General features: G+C 41.4%; 1 protein-coding gene across 2 annotated transcripts in view, besides 1 other annotated feature; it reads right to left on the bottom strand.

The window, feature by feature from the left end:
- The window catches only part of Gli3 (GLI-Kruppel family member GLI3), a 266304-nt gene that overhangs the window by 44565 nt on the left and 194694 nt on the right, over positions 1-27045 (bottom strand). Inside the window, exons 8-10 of one of the 2 annotated variants that reach the window (NM_008130.3) lie at positions 25287-25500; positions 24468-24581; positions 22932-23072 (exon numbers count right to left, since the gene is read on the bottom strand). In NM_008130.3, coding sequence (NP_032156.2) covers positions 22932-23072; positions 24468-24581; positions 25287-25500 — 469 coding nt within the window. Of the gene's footprint in view, positions 1-22931; positions 23073-24467; positions 24585-25286; positions 25501-27045 lie in introns of both variants that reach the window. The other variant, XM_006516552.3, reaches the window with a different exon arrangement.
- Positions 20157-21108: an enhancer, noted in NCBI's record as "VISTA enhancer mm652". NCBI's record gives its function as "enhancer in: dorsal root ganglion[4/7] | cranial nerve[6/7] | heart[6/7]" and the evidence as "EXISTENCE:transgenic organism evidence [ECO:0001131][PMID:17130149]".

Genomic DNA, 27045 nt, shown 5'->3' with positions numbered 1-27045 from the left:
AAAAATCAAAGGTGATGTCTTAAGAGAAAGCAGGACTAGAGGGAATACACCTCAGAATAACAGAGTATATATGACAAGCCCACTGTCAACATTATCCTAAATGGTGAAAAATCTGAAGTAAATCAGGACTGAGACCAGGCCAATCATCATCCTCATTCTTTTTCAACCACCTCTAGCAATTAAGACAAGAAAAGGATATTAAAGGGATAAAAATAGGAAAAGAAGTCACATCATTCTTATTTGCTAGTCATATGATATTATGCATAAAAGATCCCAAAAATTCTGCCAGGGAACTTCTAGAAATGATCAGCAATTTGATCAAAGGATCAGAATACAAACTCAACTCAAACAAGAATCAGTAGCCCTTCTAAGCATCATCAACAAGCATGATGAGAAAGATATCATGGGATCACTCCAATTCACAATATCGTCAGAGAAAAACAAATGACTAGAAATAAACTTAAGGAAGGAGACAAAAGATATACAATAAAAGGTTTAACTCTCTGAAGATACTGAGGACATAGTGGACCAGTATCTCTGCTATGTGATTGTCTTTCATGGTACAAGGAAAGACGTATCTATGAACTCTCTCAGCAGTACAGCTGCCTAAACAAGAAGAGAATGCTGACAGCATCAGTGGTTATGCACATGTGGATGGGGAAGCTTCATGGACCCCACCCCTACATGAAGAACTACAGGAAGTTACTGACTGCTGAGAGAGGGAGAGTTTCTCTATGAATAAGCTCTCTAACTGGCAATCTCATACCAAGTGGTTAGCCCAAAAACATACCCATGAGCAACACTCTAGGGACTCAGCAGGCTACGTGTGTGTATACATGGATACATGTAAATATATATGTATACATATATAACTAATGTTAATATAATACTGTAAAGAAGGAAAAGGTCCAGCGGAAGAAAATTTCTCCCTTGCTGGTGGGATTGCAAACTGGTAAAACTGCTCTGGAAATAGATCTGGACGTTCCTTGGAAATTTGGAAATAGATCTACCTGAAGACCAGCTACACCACTCTTGGGCATATACCCAAAAGATGCCCCACCATGTCACAGGGGCACATGTTCCACTATGTTCGTAGTGGCCTTATTTGTGATAGCCAGAAGCTGGAAACAACCCAGATGTCCCAAAACAGAAGAACGGATACAGAAAATGTGGTTCATTTATACAATGGAATACTACTCAGCTATTAAGAATGAGGACATCCTGAGTTTTGCCGGCAAATGTATGGAACTAGAAAATATCATCCTGAGTGAGGTAATTCATACCCAAAAGGACATGAAATGGTATGTTCTCAGTAATAAGTGGATATTAGCCAAAAAAGTACAGAATACCCAGGATACAATCCCCAGAACTCAAGAAGGTAAATAAGCTAAAGGACCCAAGTGAAGATGCCTCAGTCCCATTTGGGAGGGAGAAGAAAGCAGTCACAGGGGGCAGAGAGAGGGAGAGACCTAGGTGGGAGAAGGGGAAAGGGAGGGGAAGTGGGGGAACATGATCAGGTATTAGGGGAGCAGAAACAGGACTGAAGCCCTGAAGGCCAGCAGAAAGAATGGAAACAGGCAACCTCCCAAGGCAGGAAGTGGGAGGACGCTTTAGAATGCACTGGAGACCTGGGAGGTGGGAGACTCTCAGGACTCAAAGGGAGGGAGCTTTGATGAAGTACTCTACAGTGGGAAGCTTGGACAAAGTGCTTTACAGTGGGGAGAGGGAACTTGTAGAGTCCACCTCCAGTGGAGGGACAGGATATCAAGTGGAGGGATGGGGTTGCCATAGCACAGTCAAAAGCTCTGGCCCAGAATTTTTCCTGTCTGAAGGAATGGCAGGAAATGGAGAAATGCATGAGAAAAATGGCAAAAATAGAGAAGAGCATGAGAGAAAGGAGGTCTAGTGACAGGCCCAAATTAGGATCCAGCTCAAGGGGAGGCCCAGGGTCCTGACACTACTACTGATGCTGTGGTGTGCTTGCAGACAGGAGCCTAGCATGGCGGCCCTCTGAGAGGCCCAACAAGCAGCTGAAAAAGTCAGATGTTATAGATACTAGCAACCAACAAATAGATAGAAGTCAGGGATCCCTGTGGTTGAATTGGGAAAAAGCTGAAAGAAGCTGAGGAGGAGGGTAGCCCCATGGGAAGACCAGCAGTCTCAACTGACCTGGACCCCCCTAGATCTCTCAGACCCTGAGCCACCAACAAGGCAACATACTGACATAGCTGATATGAGACCCCTGACACATTTATACAGCAGAGGACTGCCTGGTCTGGCCTCAGTGAGAGAAGATGCACCTAACCCTTGAGAGAGACTTGAGGCCACAGGGAGTGGGGAGGTCTGGTGGGGAGAAGGTGGGGGTGTTGAGACATTCTTCTTGGAGATGGGGGGAGGAGTTATGGGACAGGGAGTGGTCGAGGATAGGGGGGAGATCAGTAGGGGGATGAACATTGGACAGTAGAAAGGATTAAAGAATAAAAAATTAAATACATTTTAAAAAACTTTTTTAATCACACCAATTAAAATTTATACATAATAGAATTAATAACTAATTTAAAAACATTTTGGGGACAATAAAAAGGCTTCTCATATACTTAAACAAATGAGAGAAAGTACAAAGCAAAATAGAAAACAAAACAGTAAAGTTAAGAAGACAGCAGGCATCTAAGGAATGTAAACAGCCACAGCCTGGTGACACTGAACTGACATCAGCACCATCGGGATCTTTACAACACTGAAAGACAACTCTTACTCAAATACTTCCCAAGGTCTAAAAACAAATTTAAAAGAAAGTTATTGAAGATTTTGTATTTCCCAAAAGCTCTTGAACAAAATAGTTTTATTGGAATGCTATTCAAGCACTTATGAAACACAATTCTATTTTGCTATGTAAAGCTCACCAGACAAAGTACTATAAACATAATATAGAACATTAAAGAGAGGAAGGGCATGATATGGAGGGATAGGGCACAGGGGAGTGGGAGAGGAAGACAAAGAGATATAAAGCTATAAAAATAGCTCAGCAGGTAAAGGATTTTGACACCAAGACTGCCCATCTGAATTTGCCTCCTGGGACCCACAAAGTAGGACAAATTGGCTTTCTCCTGTTATCTTCTGACCTCCATCTCCTTAGATAGCAAGTTTATATGAAAACCAATCATTTGGCATAAAACACTTAGAATTTTCTTAGCAATATATACAAGAGTACTTCATTTACATGTCCCAGTATTATCTTAAATGAACAGTAAACATTATATAAAATTAAATGTCCAAAGTATTCCCATTAAAACCAAATTAAAAACATAGTTGAATACTATTAATGGAACCGCCCTACACACACACACACACACACACACACATTCTAAGACCCCTATTCTATACCATAATAAGTATGTGTTTATTCAAAAGAAGATAAGTCTCATCACATAAAAATAATAGATTTATATTTATGTTATAAAATCTAAGGTAATAAAATACAGAACCAGAGAAGATAATTTAGTATTATCACTGTACACACACAATAAACAAAACACCAGCTATAAAAAATATACAAAGTAAAACAAGAACAAAAACCAACCAACCAACCAACCAACCAACCAACCAACCAACTTCTTCATGACCGGAAAGTGGCAAATAAAGAAACATGAATTACTTCTAAGGGAAAGGCAGTAGGCAGGCATGGCTCTCTCTCATGATTCCAGCACTTGAGAGGCAGATGTACAAGGATCAGGAGTTCAAAGTCCTCCACTGCTCCTTACTGAGTGTGAGGCCAGCTTGGGTCACTCTTTCTAAAGAATCTAAACAACCAGAAACAGAAACAGCCAGAAAGGAAGATAAGAAGGAGTGTTGATTCTCTTTTAATTTAAGACTTGAATAAAAACTCCAGGCAAAATCCCAGTGGAATATTCATTTAATCTTAGTTAAAATAACACTATCACTAATTAACAGTTATTTTGCTTTAAAGATTATAGCAGAAGGGAACAATAAACATTAGGAACAAACATTTTAGACAAAGATGTTAATTAGTTCTAATAGTGAAAAATGTTGAGGGAAAAAACCTAAATGACAAGGATTAAGTGATTATAGCCAGGGGTTGGGGATTTAGCTCAGCTGGTGGAGTGCATACCTAACATACAGACAGCACTGGATTCTATGCCCAAAGCTGCATAAAGCAAGCATAGATGTGATGTGTGTGTGAAATCTCAGTATTCTAGGAGATAGAGGTCACTCTTGGCTACAGAGCAAGTCAATGTGTGGTAAGAGATCCATTCTAAAATGGGGCAGTTATGGCTGAAACCATCACACTAATTATAAATGTATATGTCAATCGGATAGCCCCAATTCTCAAAAACAGATCATGGAAATAGATGTTTAGATAAATATCAAACTTTATTTCTCCTACTTGAAAGCATGTTCTGGTGCATAGATACCATACGGTTGGTCAAACAAAAAGATAATCATTTTGAACAAAGCATGAGGGCACTGTCAATCTACACTAGAGATAAGGAGTTCAGCCGCTAAATCAAGTGTTTAAAAATTATAGATAAGGCCAGGTGGTAGCACCTCATGCTGTTAATCCCAGCACTTGGGCAGGGTCAGGGTCAGGGTCAGGGTCAGGGTCAGGGTCAGGGTCAGGGTCAGGCATATCTCTGTGAGTTCGAGACCAACCTGGTCTACAAAGTGAGTACCAGGGCTACACAGTGAAACCCTGCCTCAAAAAACACTGAGGTTCACAGATCAAGTAAACATGAAGTAAGTCCTAGTGTTAACCCATGTCTCTACACTTCCCCACTGTCTCCTTCCACATCGGCACACTTGGCCCAGCTCAGCAGGCTAATTTACTCATGACTACCACCATTGCAATGAACAGTTTGCCTTCTAGTTTCAGGATTTATGCAGCCTGATTGACAATGGTGAGAAATGAACTCACATAGGTTTGTCTTTGGGGTTCTTGAGCTTCCTACCCTATGTGCATGCAGTAACAGTTAATGAACACAGAGACCATGCATTTATCAGAGAGCAGGAGAGGCACAGGGAGGTTTTGGAGAGAGGAAAGGGAGAAACACTATAACTACATTACAATCTCAAAAAATTTAAAAAGTAAAACAACGAACTTAGAATGGCTGGGCTGCCTTCATGTGTTTCCCTGAGGCTCATGGAGGCAAAAGAGGGCGTTAGATCTGCTAGAATTGAAGTTGTAAAACATGACACAAAACTCAAAAAGGTTCAATGTTTCCTAGTTGCTATGGTTTTAGTCTCCTTACTTGCCCTGTATTTAATGCATGAGTGAGTGTGGTCTCTTTAAGGCAGCCATTATCAACCTGTGGGTCAGGACCCTCACAAGGGTCAGATATTTCAATTATGAATTGTAACAGTAGCAAAACTACAGTTATAAAGTATCAATAAATACATTTATGGTTGGGGGTCACCACAACATGAGAAACTGTATTAAAGCATCACAGTGTTAGGAAGGTTGAGAACCCCTGCTTTAAGGGCTCTAATCTGCATGTCAGTATCATGTTCACCTTACATGGAGTTGTAATGATGGACAGATGACTGACTAGGTGACCAAATGCTACATGGATAAAAATAACTCTTTATCCTAATTTTAACATGAGTATACTTGCCTATCCAAAGCATTAAGAAAAATCAGTAGCCACTACATGTTGGAGAGTTTCATGTCAGCTTGACACAAGCTAAAGTCATCCGAGAGGACAAACCTCAATTAAGTTAATGCGTCCATGAGACGGGGCTGTAGGCAAACATGTAGGGCATTTTCTTAGTCGGTGATTGCTGGGGGAGCACCTAGACCATTGTGTGTGGTGCCATGCCCGCGTGGAAGGTCTTGAGTTCTATAGGGGAGCAGCGTGAGCAAGCCAGTAAGCAGCCTCCATAGCCTCCTGCCTCCAGGCTCCTGTGTTGTTTGTGTTCCTGTCCTGTCTGAGTTCTGCCCTGGCTTCCCTCAGTGATGGGCTGTTACCTGTAGATTTGAGTCGAACAAACATTCTCCTCTCCAATTTGCTTCTATTCATGGTGTTTCATTATAGCAATGACAACCCTAACTAAGACACACTTATTCACTTACGAACATGCATACACTCACTGTCCACCAGACTAGTTCTAGCCCTGGAAATATAGCACTAAATCAAAGTTGTAATTTCATGCTATTCTAATTTGGAAGAGGACATGATGGATGTTTTCCAAGGCTGCTTGGGACACCCTGGGATATGTTGTTATCAGCCCTGGCGGTCGGTAAAGATCTTTACTGTGAGATGATCAAATCCAGCAGGAAGGGCAAGTGCCCAGCTCCCAAACAGGGCATGGCCTTAATGCCTTAGTTAACAGTGAAGAGACCCACTGGCCCAAAAGGATATGCAAGAAAAAATATTTGGGTTGTAAAAATTAATAGGAAAAGCCATCATACAGTTCATTAATTGCACGTTTAATTACTCCCCCTAAATCCTCTTAAACTTTACACTCTACCGCAATTAACCATTTTGAAAAGAAATTTCCAGCAAATTGGAGCCAACACACTGTATTTAAATGCATCCACAGAGGCCAGTGGCTTTAAAGCATTTTAGAAGTACAAACGAACCACTTGATCCCAATAGCGAAATTACAAGTCTGAAAAAAGTCACGAGTGTGATGGAATGGAGCACTCCAGGGGTATCCAGAGCTCTGAACCCAAGTCAGATCCTGAACACCAAGGTCTCCAACATATCTCTAAGTATCTGCTACATTAACATGCCCTCCACCAGAGAAACAGCAGGAATGACCCAAGAATGGCCACTACATGGCTTCTTTCTGGGACATACAGGCAGATGGTGCTAAAAAGCTAAGAAGACACCCCCAGGAGAAGCATTTCATATTTATACCAGAGTCTTAAACTATGCCCTACAGGTGATTTCCAATGGTTGTTGAGAGCGGAAGCTACAATCAGAGCCTCTAGGACTAGCCTCCTCAGGGTCTCGGAGGCTGTGGAGAGAGAAAAGAGCTACTCTTAGGCATGCATTGGGAAGCAGCCAATGTCCAATGGTTAGAAAAAGGGCGAGAGTCTAGCCAGTACACGCCTTGTTCTGTCCATTTACTCCTGTACCATGACCTTCCAAGAGCCACTGTGTAGGGCAGAAAGGATAGAGTCAAATACTAATATTTATTTTCTATGGATCTAGATTTCTTTTCAAATTATCTTTCCTAATCATCTCTAGTTTTAAAGTCCAAAGCCAGAATCAGGAAGGGGATTCCATTTTGTAAGAAAAGTTGAAGAAGGAAAGTGGAAGAATAGGGAGTGTTTGGAACAGGAGGGAGGATACTTTAGGTCATTCTCATGTCACAATCCCAAGTTCAGCATGGTCATCCCAGTGAAATGGTGACATCTCTTAGAACTAAATTGTGTGTGTTTTGTCACTGTTGCTGTTGTTTTGTTTGTTTTTAGCCACAAGGAACTTAGTGTCTCACCCTTTACTCATAGATGAAACTCTGTAATAAGTACAATGCATGCGCCTGTCATACTGGAGGTCCTAGGTTCAATTCCTGCAAAACACACACACACACACACACACACACACACACACACTGGAGAGGGAGACGGGGAGGGGCAGGGGGAGGGGGAGGGGGAGGGAGACTCTGTTAAGTGGTTGGGACTCTGAATTATATAGCAGACAGATTTTGCTACAATAGCTTTGCCATCAGTTCTCAGAACACAAGTTTGCCAAGAGACAGCCTTGAGGCCTGATAGTAAGTGCCTGTGGTTCTCGATCCTTACCTGAGTTTAGAGACCTAGTAAGGGCAGGTGTTCTCAGATTTGTATGCCCTGGAATGTCCAAGGTACTGGGTCCCAGTCTCTCGGAACTGGTTTAGGGTGGGACTCAGAGGCATCTAATCACCACTGTACTAGTGAGCATCATTTGTGACCAGGACCCGAGGGAGGACAATGCATGGAGGTGCAGGCTAGCTCAAGGATCCTGTCTCAGATAGGACCTGAGGAAACTTCGTATTCAAAATCTACAGAGCATTTCTATCATTAGCCTCTGCCAAGAAATGCCCCTGTCCAAGCCTGAGCACTAATCTGAGTCTCCTGCTGGGGTAGGAGGTATGTTGGGTAGAAAACAAACTTAGCACCCTGGGCAGGTCAGCTGACAGCTCATTAGAGTTAGTGCAGCATTGAGTAGAAGCCAATACTAATTACCATCTGGCACAACCTGCCTCCTTCCTTGCTACAGCACAGCAGCCAAGCATTAGTTGTCAGCTGCAATGCAGATTGCACCTAGGCTAGCCATGAACCTCACTAAAACCAAGCAGACAGAAAGGGCAGGAACAGAGACACACCCTCAGACACCTGAGACTGGGAGTTCCTCATTAAACAGAACAGAAAGCCAACTGCCATGGTCTGCATCAGGTGTGTCCAAAGACCAAGGACTGGTGACTGGAGGACCGTGAAGGGTGTAAAGAAGCCAGAATGTAGAAAACTTTTCAGAGTGCAATATGGTTTAGAACACGAGGTGATTCCTAGCCTTTTGTATAGAACTTTGGGAAGAAGACAAATGTGCTATGAGTTCTGGCCTCCATCGTCATGGCAGCTTAACAGACAAATTCAGAGTATAAATTGTTTTACTTAAAAACTTGTTAGCTTCATTATTCCTTTACATATGCTATATGTGAGCATTCATCTGTATTCTTACATAAATTTTCAGGATTGGTCATGAGAAAATCCAAAAGTGACTAAAACTCCTCAATGTCCAGGTTAGGGTCCAAACCAGGAAATGCTAATCCAAAGAAACATGGCTCACCATGTGTTAGGGAACACATCTCTAACACTTGCAGGACCCCAGAAGTGGGCTGCCAAGTAAACAACTACCTAGTGCTGGTCAGACTTTCTCAGCATCTAGAGATACCTGGATCCTTAATCCTAGTATTCAGGAGGCCAAGGCAGATAGAGGTCTGAGTTTGGGACCAGCCTAGGCTACATGGTGAGACTCTGCCTGGAAAAAAAAAAGCTATTTAAATCTTTCACTTCTCAGTTTCTAAGTTTCTGATTTTTTTTCAGAGATCCCTGATGATAAGAGCACATTGGATGTACAAGTGATGGTGACATCAGTTCTTTTATGATGCTCAGAAGTGTCACAGGGGTTTCAGAGGCAGTCTACAAAACGTTCTTATCTCTAATCTACCTCAAAACAAAACTGTTATACATTCATTTTTATCCTAAGATCCAGAAAAGAAAGGAGGAAAATGAAGGGCAGTTAGCCATTAGAGGTACACTAGTAGGACCAGAGAAAGCCTAGCTCTGTCTAGAGGACAGAAAATGACAGAAGGGAATTATTAAGAAAATGAGGATAGGAAGAAACTTAGGAGGGAGAAAGGGAGGCACAAAAGGGGAGGCATCGAAGGGTTCAGGAGCAGCTCCAGCGAGTCATCACCATGCAAACGTGAGAAGCCCAAGAGTTCACTCTCCAGAACCCATGTAAAAAACTCAGTGAAGTGATACTTGCTTGCAATTTCAACACTAAGGGGAAGTGATTGGTGGAACTTTAGGATCTTACAGGTCAGCCAGCCTAGCCTAGCTGGTGGATGATATCCAAGTTTGACTTTGATGTCTGGCCTCCACACACATGCACACATGGGCATGCATCACATGAACACACAAAGGGAAACAACAGAAATAAATGTAGAAAGAGGGCACCAAAGTGACTGCATATGCTTGTTGGATGGCTATGTGCTCAGAACTGAAACATTCCTCCCTGAGACAAAGAGGAAGGTGCATACTCAAGAACTAAATGAAACTTAGAAAGACCCAGGGAGCCAGTGAAAGGTGTGGTATGAACATGGCCCCTTCCAAAGCTGCTAGGAAGAGACTGTCTGGCTGAGCTTTGTACTCAGAGCCAAGGATGCAATCTGAGTTGCCACCCTATGTTTTTAGTGATGCCAATCTCTTTAGTCAACCATGCTCCTGCAATTACCCTTTCACCTAGGCCCCTGTCAGTGAGTGGCCCCAAGAACCTCACCTGGTTATAAGACAGACTCGTGGATTAATTTTCTTTGGTCTGTAATCAGTACTCTATAAGGGGTTAACTCTGGTTTGTCATGTCGCTTGAGAAAAACCCAACATTATTATACATAGAACAGATGAGAACAAATTCAGTAGCGCTAAAGTCTAATTCTGACTGTGTTTGAATAAATACAAAAGCAAGGCCGAGGCACATTCCAATAAGAATTGTACTTTGAAAAGGAAAAGTGATAGAAAGAATTGTGTAAGACTATATATATGGAACTCCCATAATTTGAGACTCTTACCCACACTGTAACCTCTTTTGGAGTATTCTAAATATATTATGAATACATAGGCTTAATAATTTTTGAAAGGCTCACAGGACATAACATTTAAGTTATTAAAAAATCCTCGGGGTATAAGACTGATTTCTAAAAACATTTCCAACAGAAGTTTCCATCTGTAAAGTCTAGAGTAGGGTAAATCAACATTAAAAAGTAAAGGAAAAAAGGGGAGTGGAGGTGGCTATGAGACAGGAGGAGCAGCAAACATCTCAGAGCACTAACGTTCTTTCCCAGGTACTCAAGGGCCCTCCTGTATGAACAGCACAACCTCCTCTGCTTAACTCACTAAGAATTGCTCGTAATAACACAGAGGCGAATAGGAATGGAGAGTCTTGAGATCAGAAGCTACTGGGGATATAATAAAACGAAACAAATGCATGTCTCTTCCTCATTGGAACAGGCATGTAAACAGCTTACAAGAGACTTCTCTTCAGGGCTTTGGCTTTCTTTAACACACCCAATAACTGTAAGCCAGCATACCAGAATGTGAGCTGCTAGACTGTGTGCAGTTTTCTAGAAATTATCTGAATATGATTCAGATGGTATACTTTTATTTCCATGATTGAGAATCACACTAGCTAGTTTAGGTGGGTATTTCATTGCCTAGTAATATAGGGCAGAGGGTCAAGTTAAAAAACAGTTGTTAGCCAAACAAACAAACAAACAAACAAACAAACAAGAACAGAATAACCAAGATACAGTCCACAGAACTCAAAAAGGTCAACAAGCTGATATAAAATGTGGTACATTTACACAATGGAGTCTATCAACTATAAAAACCAATGACTTCATGAAATTTGCAGGCAAATGGATGGTACTAAAAAGTAACATCCTGAGTGAGGTAAGACAGACATAAAAGAACACACATGGTGTGTACTCTCTGATACGTGGGTATCAGCCCCAAAGCTCAGAATACCCAAGATACAGCCCACATGGAGTCTAAGATGGAAGACCAATGTGCAGATGCTTTAATTGTACATAGAATGGGAAACAAACTAATCACAGGAGGTATAGGGAGGGAGGGGCCTGGGAAGGAGAAAGGAGCGGAGAAGAAACAAAGGGGGTGGGCAGAAACAGGTATTGGAAGGGACAGAAGTACAGAGGGTCAGGAAATTGAATTGAAACACGTAACTGGGGGATGGGGAGCTGGGGTAGCCACTAGAAAGCCCCAGACTCCAGGGAAGCAAGAGGCTCCCAGGACCCAATGGCTATGACTCTAGCCTAAATACCCAACAAAGGGGTGGCAGAACCTGCAGAGACCACCTCCAATAAATAGGCACGACCCCCAGTTGAGGGATGGGGCCATGCAGGCATCTCAAAATTTTTAACCCAGAAATGTTCCTGTCCAAAGGAAAAAACAGAGACAAAATATGGAACAAAGATGGAAGGAAAGGCCACCCAGAGACCACCCCATCTAGGGATCCATTCCATCTTCAGACACTAAACCTCGACATTATTGCTAATGCCAAGAAGCACTTGCTGACAGGAGCCTGATGTGGCTGTCCCCTGAGCAGTTCTACCAGCACCTGACCAATACAGATGCAAATACTCACAGGCAACCATTGGATGGAGCCTGAGGACCCCAATAGCTGAGGGAAGGGCTGAAGACACTGAAGGAGATTGCAACCCCTTATAAAGAACAATATCAACCTAGAGGACCACACAGAGCTCCCAGGGACTAAACTACCAACCAAAGAGTATACATGGAAGGAGCCAGGACTCCAGATACATATGTAGCGGAGGATAGCCTTATCTGGCATCAATGGGAGGGGACAGAGGTTTGATGCCCCAGTGTAGGGGATGCTAGAGGGGAGAGGTGGGAGTAGGTGAGTGGGTGGAGGAGCACCTTCTTAGAGGCAAAGGGGAGCAGGGACAGGGGACATGGGATGGGGGTGTGTGTGTGGAAGGGTAACCAGGAAATGGGATATCATTTATGAATAAAATAATTACTAAAAAAATAAATATTAACAAAAGATGGTTTGTGTATGAACGGAGAATTCATCAGCATTAAACCACCCAAGATCAAGTAAGGGGACTTCTAGACTTCACTGTTCTTGGGAGGACTAAAAATTAAGAGCTCATTGGGGGACACACATAAGACTAGCTTCTGCAAGCTATAGTCAATTCTACTGACCAGAGCCTGAACTCTGTCACCCCTGGCCCTCACACAAATTACCACTTAGAAAAAAAAATTGTCATTCTACTGTTCTATTTGTCTCCTCCCACTATATCTAATACTTTGAATAGTATATTTGCATTTCTTTGATGTAGCTCAACACTGTTTTAGGAGAAGTGGCCATGGTGGATGTATTGAAATTTATGCTGAGTGATGTGTGGAAACTCATAGATGGCAGCATCGATACAGGTGCCTTACAATTAACCTGGCCCACTGCCCAGAAAGTGTGTGGCCCAGGGAGGTAAACTAGAAAATACATCTCAGAGGCTAATGACCCTGGAAGTGTAGCCACCCAAAAGGACAGAGCCAACAGAGAGTGATTAAAAATTGCCATTTATTTGGCAGTTCTTAGAGGTAACTCCCACTGTGAGGGCTATTGCCAAAATAATTGAAAATAAAAAACTTGCTTCAATATATTTATAACTTCACATTAGTCAAACATTTGAAACACTTATGTTTATCTCAATCAATTACATCAAGATAAAGTGTTTGGAGCGATATGAAGAAATATTAATGGGTTGATTGGAGGGATGAAGCACTGATGTAGGCCATGGCACATATAAGCCTTGCAAACTTTATTCTACATTAAAACAAGCAAAACCAAATCCCAAACAAACAAACAAAACAGACACAGCAACCACATATTACATAATTCAATTTAAATAAAATACCCAGAATAAATATTCATAGAAATAGAAAGTATATTCTGTGTTTTTAGGGGCTAAGGAGAGTGGAACAAGAGGTCCCTGGTAGATGCACCCATCTTAGGGGTGTGCTGATAAAATGGTGGACATCAATAGTTGTGATGGGTGCCTAATATTTGAATATATGTAAGGTCTGAACTGAGCCCAGCAGTGGGCAAGGCAGTGGGCACTGTTCTCTCTTACGCCAGTCTTCACACATTCCCAACTGAACATCTAAATTGAATGAGAGTCATAAAATATCAGCAATAGCAAAATGCTTTGTAACCTGAAATTATCAAAAATTAATTCAAGGTAAAACACATAATGAATCTCAAGTGTTTCTGACAGTGGTCACCCAATCCCGTCATGAGATTTTACTGCAGCCTTGGTTCTGAGCAGACAACACATGGCCGTACCACACCACACATTGTACATACCACATAATGCACCTTTGCTCATATGGTGAGTACAGAACATTACAAATTAGATACATGCTAAAGTTTCTTCCTATACAAATAGAATGGTTTATTTCTAAATAGCAAAAACTTTCAGAATATTTTTCTACTATCATTTTCAGTAAATTTCTATTAGCTTTATAATATTTATTATACTAGAATGTTTGATTTTTTTTAAATCCTGTTTAAACTGCTAACTCAAATTGCATACAAATATTACTAAGTAAATTTGGCTTGGGATTAGGCAGAATTTCCAACAATGTCTGAGTTGCCCCTGAACAAAACTTAAGCCATTCTGTTCTATAGGGTTATGCAAAGTAGAGTTCTCATGAATGATGATTACAGATTCAAAATATCAAATGTTGAAGACATTCTACATCCTTTAAGTTTCAAATATTCAGCAAACATAAATTTATCATGGAAATAAATATCTATCTCATCAGCATGCAAATTTGCTTCCTTGTTTAGTAAATGATAAAATTATATGTGTATCAAGGGATTGTCATAATATAATTTTATGATTTCCTATGAGTACATATTGATTTCTATACTTAGTTTACATACCTATATACCTATATGATTTTTTTTCCTGGTCGAGGGGGGTAGAAAGCAAGTTTAAGTAGCTCCCATGCTACCCCAGGGAACACAGCAGCCAGGTTTCTGCCCTGGCTGGTCCTCGTCTGGCTCCTCCTCCCCCTCGTCCAGCAGTCACCCTGCTTGTGCTTCAAGCAGAAAGGATAAACCTAATGAGTCCAAATGTCAGCACAATATAAATTACGGCAAAGGGGGAAAGGCAACAACTTGATGCATGGCTGAAGATCTGAAAGAGGAATGTCCACCATTGTTTGTGATTATGGATCACATCACAATCTAATAGCAATTTTTATTTAATCAATAATTTCCATGCTGGACAGACAGCCCTGTTACAGAGAATCGACAAACAGGTACTGATAGCGACAAGCCTCGTTATTAATCTTTCCTCTGCAGGCTTATCAGCCAAACTACTGTAAAAGGCACCACCAAGATGGATATTAGAAACCACCTTTTTCCCCACCCCCACCTTCATTTCTTTCTTCCTCTCTTAGGACATTCTGTGTAGTGCAGACTCTACATTTATTTGCGTAACCCCGGGCATGAGTGGCATAAAAAGGCAGTTCACATAAGCAATTTCACAATCTGTAGACCTAGACCATTGCTTAGGGTTAGCCATTATAGGCTAATAAATCATACTTTCTCTTTGAGTTGTCAATCGCCAACAAAACCTTTGTACAAGCACTGGCATCTGTAATTCCGTAAAGGCTTTTCATCTTGAAATAAGATGCTCTGCACTGATAACAAAATAATCCCCTCCTGATCAAGAAAAATCAAATCAAATCTGCATTTTACCAATTAAAGCTGCTGCCAGGAGCCAAACGGCTCAGCACTGAGACTCCACTGAAGTTTATCTCTGCTAAACACAAGGAGGAGTACCATTAGGCTGTGTTTCCTTTGTGCCTCGACTGCTTTATCTTGCTATGGAAACTGTACTGAGCAAGGTGTGAGAACATTCAACACCTCACACAAGGAAGCCACAAGGAAGACCTGTTTCTCATAAGCCAGGGCCACTTTGCTGTGTATCCTGTCCTGCTCTCTAGAATATGGGAGCACCACTTTGTATCAAACAAAAAAGCAAGGTGGCATATAGGGAGATGGTGTGTCATTAAGAGACATAAACAAAATCCTGTGCAGTAACATAAGACGTTTGGAGAACTCAAGGCTCTAAGTGCAAACTGGAAAATAAAGTGCAGCAAGAAGGGAAACATTAAACAATGAAATAAATGAATAAATAAATAAATAATCCTCATAAACCCCTACTGACACTGAAGGCGTGACTCACGATAGGAGGTAGCTTCTGGAAGTCCAACAGATGTCATTCTCTCTTCCAATCCCTGATAAACCAATTTAAAACCAAACCAAAGCAGAATCTCAAGATCCCTAAGTAATAAGCACAAACCAAAGATGAGGACTCAGTCCGTGTGTAAAACCAGCTTTCTGGTGACCTTTTTTGACTGTCACTTGTAGCAACCATATTAGCTGCCTGGAATTGTGAAATATCTGTAAACTGTGTCCTAAGACTTCACAAGGAATTTTAGATAATCCCTTCTGTAGGTCTGCGTCTGACTCCACAACCTTGGCTGCTTCAGTGCAGGGACAGCTACCAAGGCTTTGCAAAGCTGATTTCAACTCAAGACTTTCTTCCTCCAGCAAGCCCTTCCCCTTGTTCCTTGGTCTCAACTCCCCCTCCTACTCTCCCACTCCTCATGAAGATTGATGCTTGCCACCCTTTGCCCAAGATGCATAAAATAAACCATTCTGGCATTTTATTCCTAAACCAAGGAAATAGCAAAGAACCCAGCCTATTAGTGCATTAGGTATATGTATGGGTAAAATCACACTCCACTGTTAACTCCTTCCTGCTATTCTAACATAGACTACTAAACACCTTACTACTTCAGTCTTTCCCTGTTTGAGTTTACTTGTTGTTTGTTCAAGACAATGTTTATATCCTATCTCCACAAGACCTTTCATTCATTCCTTAGCACGTCTGCTTTCTTTCCCTAACGTCCTGATCTTATGTGCATAGTACTTCAAAATAATCTGCCCCGTGGTCTTACCCCAAAACTCAGAAACTAAGGTGAGTGTGTCAGCCTCAGCTCTCCAGGTCTGATACTCACGCAGCCTTTTCCTTCTAGAGACTACTTACAATTTGCTGTGGTCACCAGGGCGTAGAATATGTTTGTAGGAAGGATCCTATACCGGAAGCATGTGAGACTGAATTAGTGGACTACTTATTATTTCTATTTAATGAAACACAAATGAAAGATTTCCTTGGCCTCACCATTCAGTTTACTTGAGTTTATTAACTCTAACTCCAATAGATTCAATTTCCTTGTCTGAATAAACACTACTACCCAAAGTACTTGAATTAGTCCACCTTATCCAAAACTCCCAAACAAAGTCAAACTAGAAAATGAACAAAATAAGTTAAATACTATGACAGCTTTAAAGATGAGAAATGGGAATTAAGCTGTAGGTATAATAGAAGAAATCAAGTTTGGGCAGATTTAGGAACAAAATCTCTACCTCACGATCTGCAGTTCTTAGAATTTACTCCTGTGACTTGGAAAGGTGGGGGAGGAGCAGACTGGTTGAAGGTTAAGGCCTTGTCCTGTATATAATAGTCTTTTGAGGATAAGGCTCTTTTACATTTTCTTGCTGACATTAATTGTTGTAGAAAAGAGTAACTCATTGATGGCAGTATTCGGCTAACCTCAGAAAAACATAAATGTCCCTGAATCTTCAAAGTCTTTACATTAGAAATGGCTTCCTGTTCCTAGAACTGGATTATGTCAAAGCAGGCACATGATCTCCAACCTCACTTGCAGAGATTTCAGAGGCTGGAGTCTGAGCAACTTCCTTGGGTCTGCAGGAAAAAAATGAGTTGGGCATTTTTCACAGAGAAGAAAGGCTCGGCTGGCAATGGGTCATGCTGAAGACTAGTGAGTGACCAACCTTAGCAAGTGTAATTTCCAAGAAGCTCTGCCAGTGTATACACAGACAGTATACCTCACTCCTCAGCAGCCCACATGGAGATTTCCTTATCTTTGTTTCTTTTTTCTTTTCTTTTCTTTTCTTTTCTTTTTTTTTTTGCCAGAGATTAAAAAACAAAAACAAACAACAAGTCAGCCATCCTTCCTGTTTAATCCGAACATTCCAAAGTAGGAATAACTTTTATCAACACTGTAAGGGGAAGGGTACAAATAGCGGCCACTTTGTGTTTCAGGGTACAGCTGATAATATATATAGAAAATTCTGGTTATCCTAGTTGGGGGATGAGGTGTTACAGGCATTCAGTGGGAAGAATGCTTTTCAACATCTTACAGCATGTAGGACAGTGTCTGCGGCAGACACTGATTGCTGTACCTTAAGGAGAGTCTTTGAGAGCATTCCAGACCCCTGGAACCCACAGAGAGCCTCTAAAGGTTAGCAGTACAAGGTACTAAGAAGTAGGGCCTAAGCCCATTCAGCTTCTCAGAGGCGGCTTTGGGAACTGGGGGTTGGTTCCACAACTTTTAGATCCTAATTTCATGCTGGTATCCCTACTTGGAGACCACCTAAGAGCAATCTAAAGCAGGCTTCACTGCTATAACAACCTTGAAATAGCACTATATTTTTCTCTTTTATAAGAAGAATCACTAACATTATATTGAAGGCAATTTTTACGATACGTGAAGCTAACAGTTTCATGTTGTTGTAGCTATATCTCCCAACAGGGTGGATCAGTTTTTAAGAGTCCAAGTGGCCTGTTTAATGAGCCCATGCCGGTGCTGGGACTGAGCAGGGTGTGGCACTCCCTAGCTCATATAGTCCAAGTCTAGCAACAACTAATATAAGAAGAGCCTTAGAATGGACACAGGAACCCCAAGACCAACAGATTCGTCGCTCCGTCCTCCCCAACTCAGCCTTCAAAAAAACACACAAGAGGTGGAATTGCCTCATTTAGACTCGATGTCTGTTTCCCACAGGGTCCACTGAATGTGATCTCTGCTTGGCCTTGGACATCTGGGACAGTATTTATTTTCACGACTCTTTCACACTCTGATAAGTGAGAAAATAATGTCTGAAAGGGTCAAGTGGTGTCTGGGACAGCATTCTGAATCAGGGCTGGGGTGAGGCTGCTACTCAGAATCTAGTTGAGGCTCTGGGTTGCTTTAACACACACAACCCTCATTCCTTGCCCCGTCAGCACAATCTCTTAGATACATTTCGATGTAAATGCTTTCTGCAGGTGAAATTTAGATAAGAACTTCACAAAAAGACACGACCCTTAGGGCAAAAATCATTGTAGAGTGACTTTGAAGTTTGTCGTTTTTATTCTATATTTTACATGCCTCATTTCCAAATATTAGAATAGGAAAATGAATTAGCAACTACAGGTAGAAGGAAATAAGATCAAAATCTCGACTTGCTCATTTTAGATTTTAGATATGAAACCAATCCATCCCTGCCTCACGTCTGAGACCATTCTCACATCTTAAACCCAATTTTCTATTAGGTAAAGATGTTCAATGCAACTTAGTACAGTGGTAAAAGTTAGACAAGGGACATGACATGCAAGTTTAGGATTAGGGATTTACTATGAAAACAATATATTCACATCAAACGCTCCTGTGTGTTTATAGATACAATTATACACCTGAACCTCTGATATTAAAATGAAAGCTCTTGATTTTTATGCTGCAAATGTACAGAATTTGTTTCTAATCAGCAGCAAAAGTGATTAGGAGAGAACTTTAGCATGCTTTTGAAGATCAAAATTTGCAGCATATAAAAGCATTTGTAATCCAGGTAGGTGGCTAATCATTCTTCAAAAAGAAAAAAAAAAGTGACACCATGCTTTAAAGATGCAGACCGAGGATTACATTTACTGAAATGCCACCCAGCTGAAGTCAGATGTTATTATAAACCCATTTCCTGCCTGAAGTTCAGTTTTAAGATACCGTGACCGTCTGTCGTTGCCAAGGCACCACCATCCTGGGGCGTGTTCCTAGAAATTACGTTGGAGAACAAAACTGCTAAGAACTATTTCTACTTTCTGTAGACTGTTGGGAAAGATCTTGTATGTATTAATCACTAAACAAGACTACGGGAGATTTGTTTAAAGGCAGTGTTTTAAGAGTTTGTGGATCTGTTGAAGAGTGACAGTGTCATACTTGAAGCTGGACAAGGTGAACATTGACTGCTCTGATTTTCTTCTTTCAGATTTCAACAATGATGCTTACAAGCTCAGGGAGCCAGGGGAGCAGTGCCACTCTAAAATGTACACTGTGACATAAACCCAGTGTCACTGACCCCCGAATCCTTCAGGCTTCAGAGAATACAAGACAACCTTGAGCTTCACGCTATGAGGATTTCAATTGTCTCCACTACCAAAAGTCAAGGGTAGAGTCACTTTTAGGACAAAATTCGAAGAAAGAAGCTGAGCTGAGCAAGGTCTAGAAGGTGGGTGGCGCCTCTTTCCATGACACAGGCTGAGTTAAGTAAGAAACAGTAAAGGTTGGGGCGAATACTCTGGGAACGGACACAGCCCAACTTCGGAAGCACATTTACACACAGGCCCTCTGTAACGTAACGCACAACAGCAGAATCTGGCAACTTCAAAGCTGACCAGAAATGTGGGATTGCAGCTTACCCTGAAACATCACAATATGTGTCTTTCAGAAATCAGGTTTGGATCTTGACAAATTTATCAGAAATTCAATCAATCAATCAATCAATCAATCAAAAGTACTTGTAATTAACTTTTTACTACATATTCTTCTTGTGCTTTTGTTGCTTTCTATTTTAACCAGTACCAAGAAAGAGTCAAAATATAACAAAATCCTGGTGAAATACATGTACATTTTCCTAGTTTCTGGTAAAAAAAGTAAATTTGTTGAAAATTTAATACTAACTTAAGAGCGACTCGGCCCAGCTATAATTACCTTGCTGTGAAATAAAGTTAATTATGAACCACTGTGATAACAGATCCTGGCTGCAGCCCATCTAGAATAACATCCATTTGGGAAAGGAAAGGGGCTTTAAATAAAAGGGAAGAGGAGGAAAGGCCATGTTCTGCGTATCTGCTCAGACTGTAATAGAGGAGGTAATCTTCCCCCTAGAACACGGCATGCACTGCACTAGAAGGGAGACTACTGGCAGGGAAAGTCAGCCAGTTCCTAATTCCCTTCTTCAACTTTGCGATTTGCTAATGTGAAACACATGTCTCTCTTTTGCACCAACTTCAAATAGCTCTGGAATTCCAACCTTGCAGCTCAGCGACTGAAGCAGAACAAGGGGAGAACTTGTCAGGATTTAAGGGCTTTCAGCAAAGCCCTTCAATTGCAGCCAGCACCCTATTCCACGGCAGGATATCAATTATAGATAGTGACTTGCTTTAGCAGGCAGTCGGGACTGTCAGACACTAGATAGACAACCATGAAGAATCATGAATCTTTCTATTAACTGTAAGAGGGGGGAAAGAATGGGTCATGGCTATAAATAAGGCAGAGCAGCAGAATGGTTTAACACCTTGCCGCTTGGTTGTATGTGGCATGAAAATCCAACTAATAAGAAAATGTCTGCACTCTAAGGAAAGTGGCAAAAACCAAAATGGTTAAGGCTTCCATCTTTCCCTAAAAACTGATATATATTCCATCTCCCACCAAAGTAATTAGGTAGACTTGAAATACCTGTTACTTTAATAAAAAAAAAAAAAATACAAAGCACCTGTTTTGCCCAGGGTCACCACTATTGTGTCCAGCAGCACCCAGGGCAGGACAGCATAGCACATAGCTTGGGCAGTGTACAAGCAACTGAATTGCACACGTGTGGAATTTCTACCCTTCAGATGGGAACCACAGGTTTTTCAAGCTATAACTTTTAACTCACTTAATTCAGTTTGCTTACTCTGGTATTCAGTTTAGACTAAAATTAGGGTCATAAAGGTACCACACTGGGTCGTGACTAAACCCAGAGACACCAATCTCCTCTCTGTGATTTAGAATCTTCACAAGCTGCTGTATGTGTGCAGTCATATGAGTGAAGATGGGCTCCATTTAACTGTAAACACCATGGTCATTCAACTGGTAGCATCAGTACCCTTCTCACAGAAATGATTCAAATCTACTGAGACATTACAGGAATCTTGGCATTGAGATTATATAAAATAACTGCAATAGCTGCTGCCTTTACAATGCTTTTACAAGATAAAAAAGGGGGAAAAAAACCCTAAACCCTAACAGGCCTTGGTATCAGTTAGGTAGCGATAAGGTTCAGGTGCTACTATAGCGCTCATCCTCACTGGTAATGTTCCTGGCATATGGTACTCTTTGAGAATACTTCCTACAAGGCCTTTGTGCTTTCCATTAAAGCAGTCAGCACAAATAAAGAGTCATTAAGCCAGACTTAGCCTAAAATTAGTCCTCGAATAAAACAAAAGAGGAAGGAAAAAAAAACATCAAATTTCATGTGTGGAAAAACCTGAAAATACACGCTAATTAAAAACATTTGACTTACTTTTTGGCTGTACTTGAGAAATCTATATTTCTACTTACACATATACAAAGAGGCATGATTTAAAGAGAAGAAGTGAGGTCCTGCTGGTAAGAGGTGAAATCTAACATTCTGTATATCACGTTTCTCATAATCTCGTGTGCTAGACTTGACACAATCGCTACAGCAGCAGTTCTCAACCTGTAGGGCACAAGCCCTTTGTGGGGTTGCATGTCAGATATTTACATTACAATTCACAACAATAGAAAAATTACAGTTACGAGATAGCGACAAAATGATTTTGTGGTTGGGGAGAGTATGGCAACATGAAGAAAGGGCTCACAGCATTAGGAAGATTGAGAACCACTGCGCTATAGAGATGCTCAATCATAAGAAACTGTCCTATTTGGTACAATCATCCTTAGTGCCTTAACAGGACACTGCGCTTCTGTAGAGACATCATCTCAGCCTATATCTTCTTATTCCAGACACTCTAAATGCTGTCCCATGGCAGTTGATCTTGGTCTTATATGGCTAGAATGCTCCACTGGCATCTGAGTTTGTGCCAAGCATGACAAAGACACAGCAAAGGAGCTATGGGTATTCATCAGAAATAACACTCAAGATATCTGCCCTTGGTTTGGTAAGAGAAGGAATGGTGTCATAACGTGACTACTGTAAGGTTTCCATCATTAAACAAAATTGTTTCCATGCAAGCTTTAATCCACAATGTTGCCTTCAGGTCAAAAATAAAGCGCTACATTGCTACATACAATAATAGGAGGCTCCTTCAACTTTGAGGTCTGTAAAAGGACCCATGTGTTTTTGTAATATTTTTATATTGTTACTGAGTCCTGGAAGGGGACTGAAACTTAGTTAAAAGGTTAATAATAATTCATGTCCAGCTTACTATTACTCAATAACCATCAAAGCCTCTAACTCAAAATAGTGTTTTCTGGCTTACAGGATCAGAGTCATTACACTCTCTATTGAAGACTTTATTGAATTTTACACTAAGCTTTAGCTGACTGAACAGGTCAAGCACCATGGCTCAGGGTTTCCTTTATTCTCAGAAAATCATAAAGCCCCCTCCAGTTCTCAGTGCTGCCAGCTAAGAAACTTGACTCCGCGCAGGGTCAGAGCCGCTGCCCTCCTGCAAAGGTCGCTGATTTGGGAAGCTGCGTCCGTCCCCACACAGCAGCCACTTACATGCACAAGCTGATCTTGGGTGTCGAACTCTCTGGTGCAGCCTTCCCAGTGGCAGTTTGTCTCGTAGATGACTTCAGGCTCCTGCTTGCTTTCATCTTTGTCCGCTTCCTCCTTGACTAGGGTTGTTCCTTCCGGCTGTTCCTGGAAGGGTGAAGGCAAGAAACAGAGGGAAAATCAGGCAGAGTGGAAAAGAAAGAAAAAAGCTGAAACCTGGCCCTGCTCCAGAGACTAGGAACAAAACTGACATCTTAAAACAAACAAACAACAAAATAAACAAATAAAAAAATCCAAGGCAAAAATTAAATAACAACAAAACCCATAAGAGTAGCATATTTTACATCCTATTCCAAACTGTCCCTATCTTGTTCGGTTGTTTTGATTGTCTTCGATCGCTTTATTTATTGTTATATCTTATAATGCAGGCGAATGGCACTGACATACTTTTAGTTCTCTCCCCTGATGTGAGAGGTACTTTGTAGACTTTTCTGTTAGGGATCACACACCTTCTTGGTTTAATATCAGGTCTTCAGGGAAATGCTTGTCTGACTCATGGTTGAGGCCGTGGAAAGAACACCCGATGCTCTGGACAGACTTTCCTAGTCGTCAGCAACAGCTTCTTAGTAAATGCAATGCAAACACTCTCCAGGATTCTAGGCACTAGCTACACAGACAGATCTGAGCCCTGCTGTAGGCTAACATGATAAACTGTTCATGAATACACCATGGTGTAAGCAGCAACATTGTTTGTTCTCCAGCACGCTATGACGAGGATTATTTCAGAACTCCCTCCTTATCATAACCTCATTCAGTCTTCAAAATTCTCATGGAGGGACCCATTGCCTTCCTTCAGTAAGGACTGGGTTGAACCATACAGATGATAACAAAGTTCTGACTGCATGGACCTGAAGACTCTCACTAAGCTCTGACTTGAGGGAAACAGCACTGATCAAACCTGCCATGCCAGGCTCAAGCGCATAAGAAACGGCAATCTGGGCATACCCTACATGTTCTTTAGAAGAGGCGGATTTAAGTGATCAGCAATTCCGTCCTGAATCTATTTGGCGGGACTTGAGTCTCTTCTGATTCTCTGAGCTTTTTGAACAAGTACAAAGTAGCAAAATAAGAAAAGTGGAGAACATAATCAATGAAGGGGACATCATAAACTGCTGAGCTGAAGCATGAGGCCAGAAGCTCAGGAACTTAGGGTCGAGGTCAGTGATAAGAAGCCTCATCACATCTATGAACAGAAACAGACGAGTCTAACCAAACACTCTCTGGACTACGATGGCTCAAACTTCTAAGCCATCTCACCTATGAAGAACACATATCCCCACATAACATCCTTCACTGCAAGTATTTGGTTTTGAACTAGAGAAATGAATTCAGCCAATCGCTAATGGGGTCATTTTCAAACACATGGCCAATGTCAAGAACACAGTGGGTAGGGAAATGTTGTGTATAAATGGAGAGGATGAGGAACTGATCCCAAATCACCGTGAGAGAAGAAAAGGCCCCTGGAAAGCCTGTGTGTCTTACCTGCTGGCCCCGTGACCCTGGGCTGGGGAGGTCTTCATCAGGCTTGATCTTGGACCGCTTATTATGCATAGGGTCACCAGTGCTGCTCACTGCAGACTCGCTTGTGGGCTTGCTCTGCTGGTCATATTTGCAGAAAAAAAAAATCAGGCTTGGGTTAATAAATGGAACTCAAGTAAAAAAAAAAAGTCTGAAAACAAACAAGCTTGTTTGATAATATAACGAGGATTCTGTTAACACCAGTCACCCATGGGAGAGTCCAGATGATGCATTCTTCACTTCTGACTCACGAGTCGCTTGTGGCTTGTGAAAGCTTGAAGAAGAGAGGAAGTGCCCTAGACTTCAACAAGCTAAACTTATTTCCGAAAATGTTGAGTTTGGGTGGGAGATCAGAAGAAACTATGAGTGAAGTTCCTCAATTATAGCATCAAGATGTTTTCCCTTAAACCACCCCAGGCTGGCAAAAGGGTAGAGAGACTGGTGTTTCATGTTTACTATGGAGGGTCATATTGTGCCCAGTAGTAGCCTGGTTACAGTGGAGGGAGTGGATAGTGGCTGAGAGTCCACACACATAGACCATCAATAGAAGATGAAGTTTATAGATCACTAGAGTGGGGCTTTATCAGCTAGCCTACTTTTAATCATAAGCTAACGGCTCTGATAGAAGATGCCCTGGATCACATTCATCAAAACTGAATACACCCTTAGAGAAAAATCAAGATGCCGTATGAAGCCTTAACAATGATGGACCCTGTGACCCTAACAACCAGCATGATGATAAGGCCTCTGTGGACCAAGCTGAAGCAAGGCTGCACCTCTCACCTGTGAGGACTCAGAAGGGCCAGAGCTGACCTGGACGGGGTTCAGAACTGTCGGAATCCCAGGGATAGGTCTCTGTGTTGGAAATGTTGGAGCAGGGTGGATGAGAGGAGGGCTGTGTCCGAATGCGGAGCCTAAGCTTTGCTGTCGGCTTAGGATCTGTTGATGCATGTGAAGAGACACAGGAGCGGAGGGGTAGGTGAAGCTCAATGCAGGGCTGTGGAGGAAGATGAGAAAGAAAATGATCACTTCTGCTGACGCCAGAGAGTATCACAAACTAAGAATATTTATAGCTTTATCTGAAGCCACCCAAATCACACCAGGTCCTTCTGTTCTGATGAGAGAAATTAGGAACAATCACTGCCAAGAGTTTTGAATACTTCCAAGAAAAAGCAGAGCATGAAGATCAGACATATGTGCACATCTGCCCAGATCACAATCCTGATGGAAGATTCTAGAAAGTGGAAATAAGGGGCATCGGCTCAATAATAACTATTTATTGCAATAACAAACTTTATAGAAAAAAGAGAATGTGTGACTCCATGCTTTATACTGCTCAGTGCTCTGGGCTCCACTTGCTCCTGTGCATGGAGCAATTTCTTTAATCTTAGCTCACACCGATCGCTTTCATATGTCTCCAGATCTTATTACAAGAGGAAAGAAAATCAATTGGTTAAATGTGTTTTGAACACCATGCTTGTCATATCACTCATTTGTTTGTAAAGATGGAAAGCTTGGTTCATCCAGAATACCACCTAAAGAATTTCCATCAGTGCCGTCTGGTTACAGACGCTGATGGATTAAGCTCTCCCCACTGAAATCAGTGATCAATGGGCTTTGATGGAGGAATATTCCAGTGGGAGAGCTCAGCTCCTTCCTCCAGCACACCAGCATTAAGTGTCCATTACAACCTATTATGCATGTTAATGCCTGTCACCACTTTATTCTGCCACATATTTTCCAGGTCACAGTCTGTCCCCAGGAAGTGCTACCTTTATCTCAAGATACTCAGGCCAGTGGCCAATGTCCAGAAGTTTTCTGTGAGCACAGTTTAGGAATCAAATCCTCTAAAAGCAATGACAGACTGTAGAGGACTTTCCAGTGGCATATAAATACACGGAGAACTAATAACTATCCATGGAAAATTCTCTTCTATACAACATTATTGATAATAAATGTACTGCATACACACACACACACACACACACACACAAAACTATAATGTTAGCCAGAAAGAACCAGTGTTTCTCATATTAAAGGTAGAAAGTATGCAAATTTCCAATCTGGTGGGTTAATTACTATTGCTGCTAAGCACATTAACTGAGAATAAAATAATTACAATAACAAAATTCAAACCATTTCAACAACTTTCAGTAATAATTCCAGAGATATACTCCCTTCATTAACACACTTTACATTTTTGTCTATTTGACTATAACCCATAAAAGAGCAGCTTCAATAAGAATTCATTACTATTATTCCTACAGAGAGTTTCCTGTTACAATAGCTTGCCCATTTAAAAGTGAATACCATTAAGAACACCCTAAGAGAAATCCACCAGGCTTTGAGGGTCTTGCCTTTCATTTTACATTGTATTTCCTGAATAAAGGAAAGCAGAAACATGGTAAAAACTGTGCCTGTTCACAGTAAGTTAGAATAAGTAGTGATATCTATTCTACAGTGCTATACTTTCTGCCTGTATTTCTGTAAGCAACCATGAAGGATTACAGCAACACTCACCTAAGGTAGCTGTGTGGATGAT

The sequence above is a fragment of the Mus musculus genome, chromosome 13 (assembly GCF_000001635.26).
Source record: "Mus musculus strain C57BL/6J chromosome 13, GRCm38.p6 C57BL/6J".
In the NCBI taxonomy this organism is placed as follows: domain Eukaryota; kingdom Metazoa; phylum Chordata; class Mammalia; order Rodentia; family Muridae; genus Mus; species Mus musculus.
This window is presented reverse-complemented; position numbering and strand designations above follow the sequence as displayed.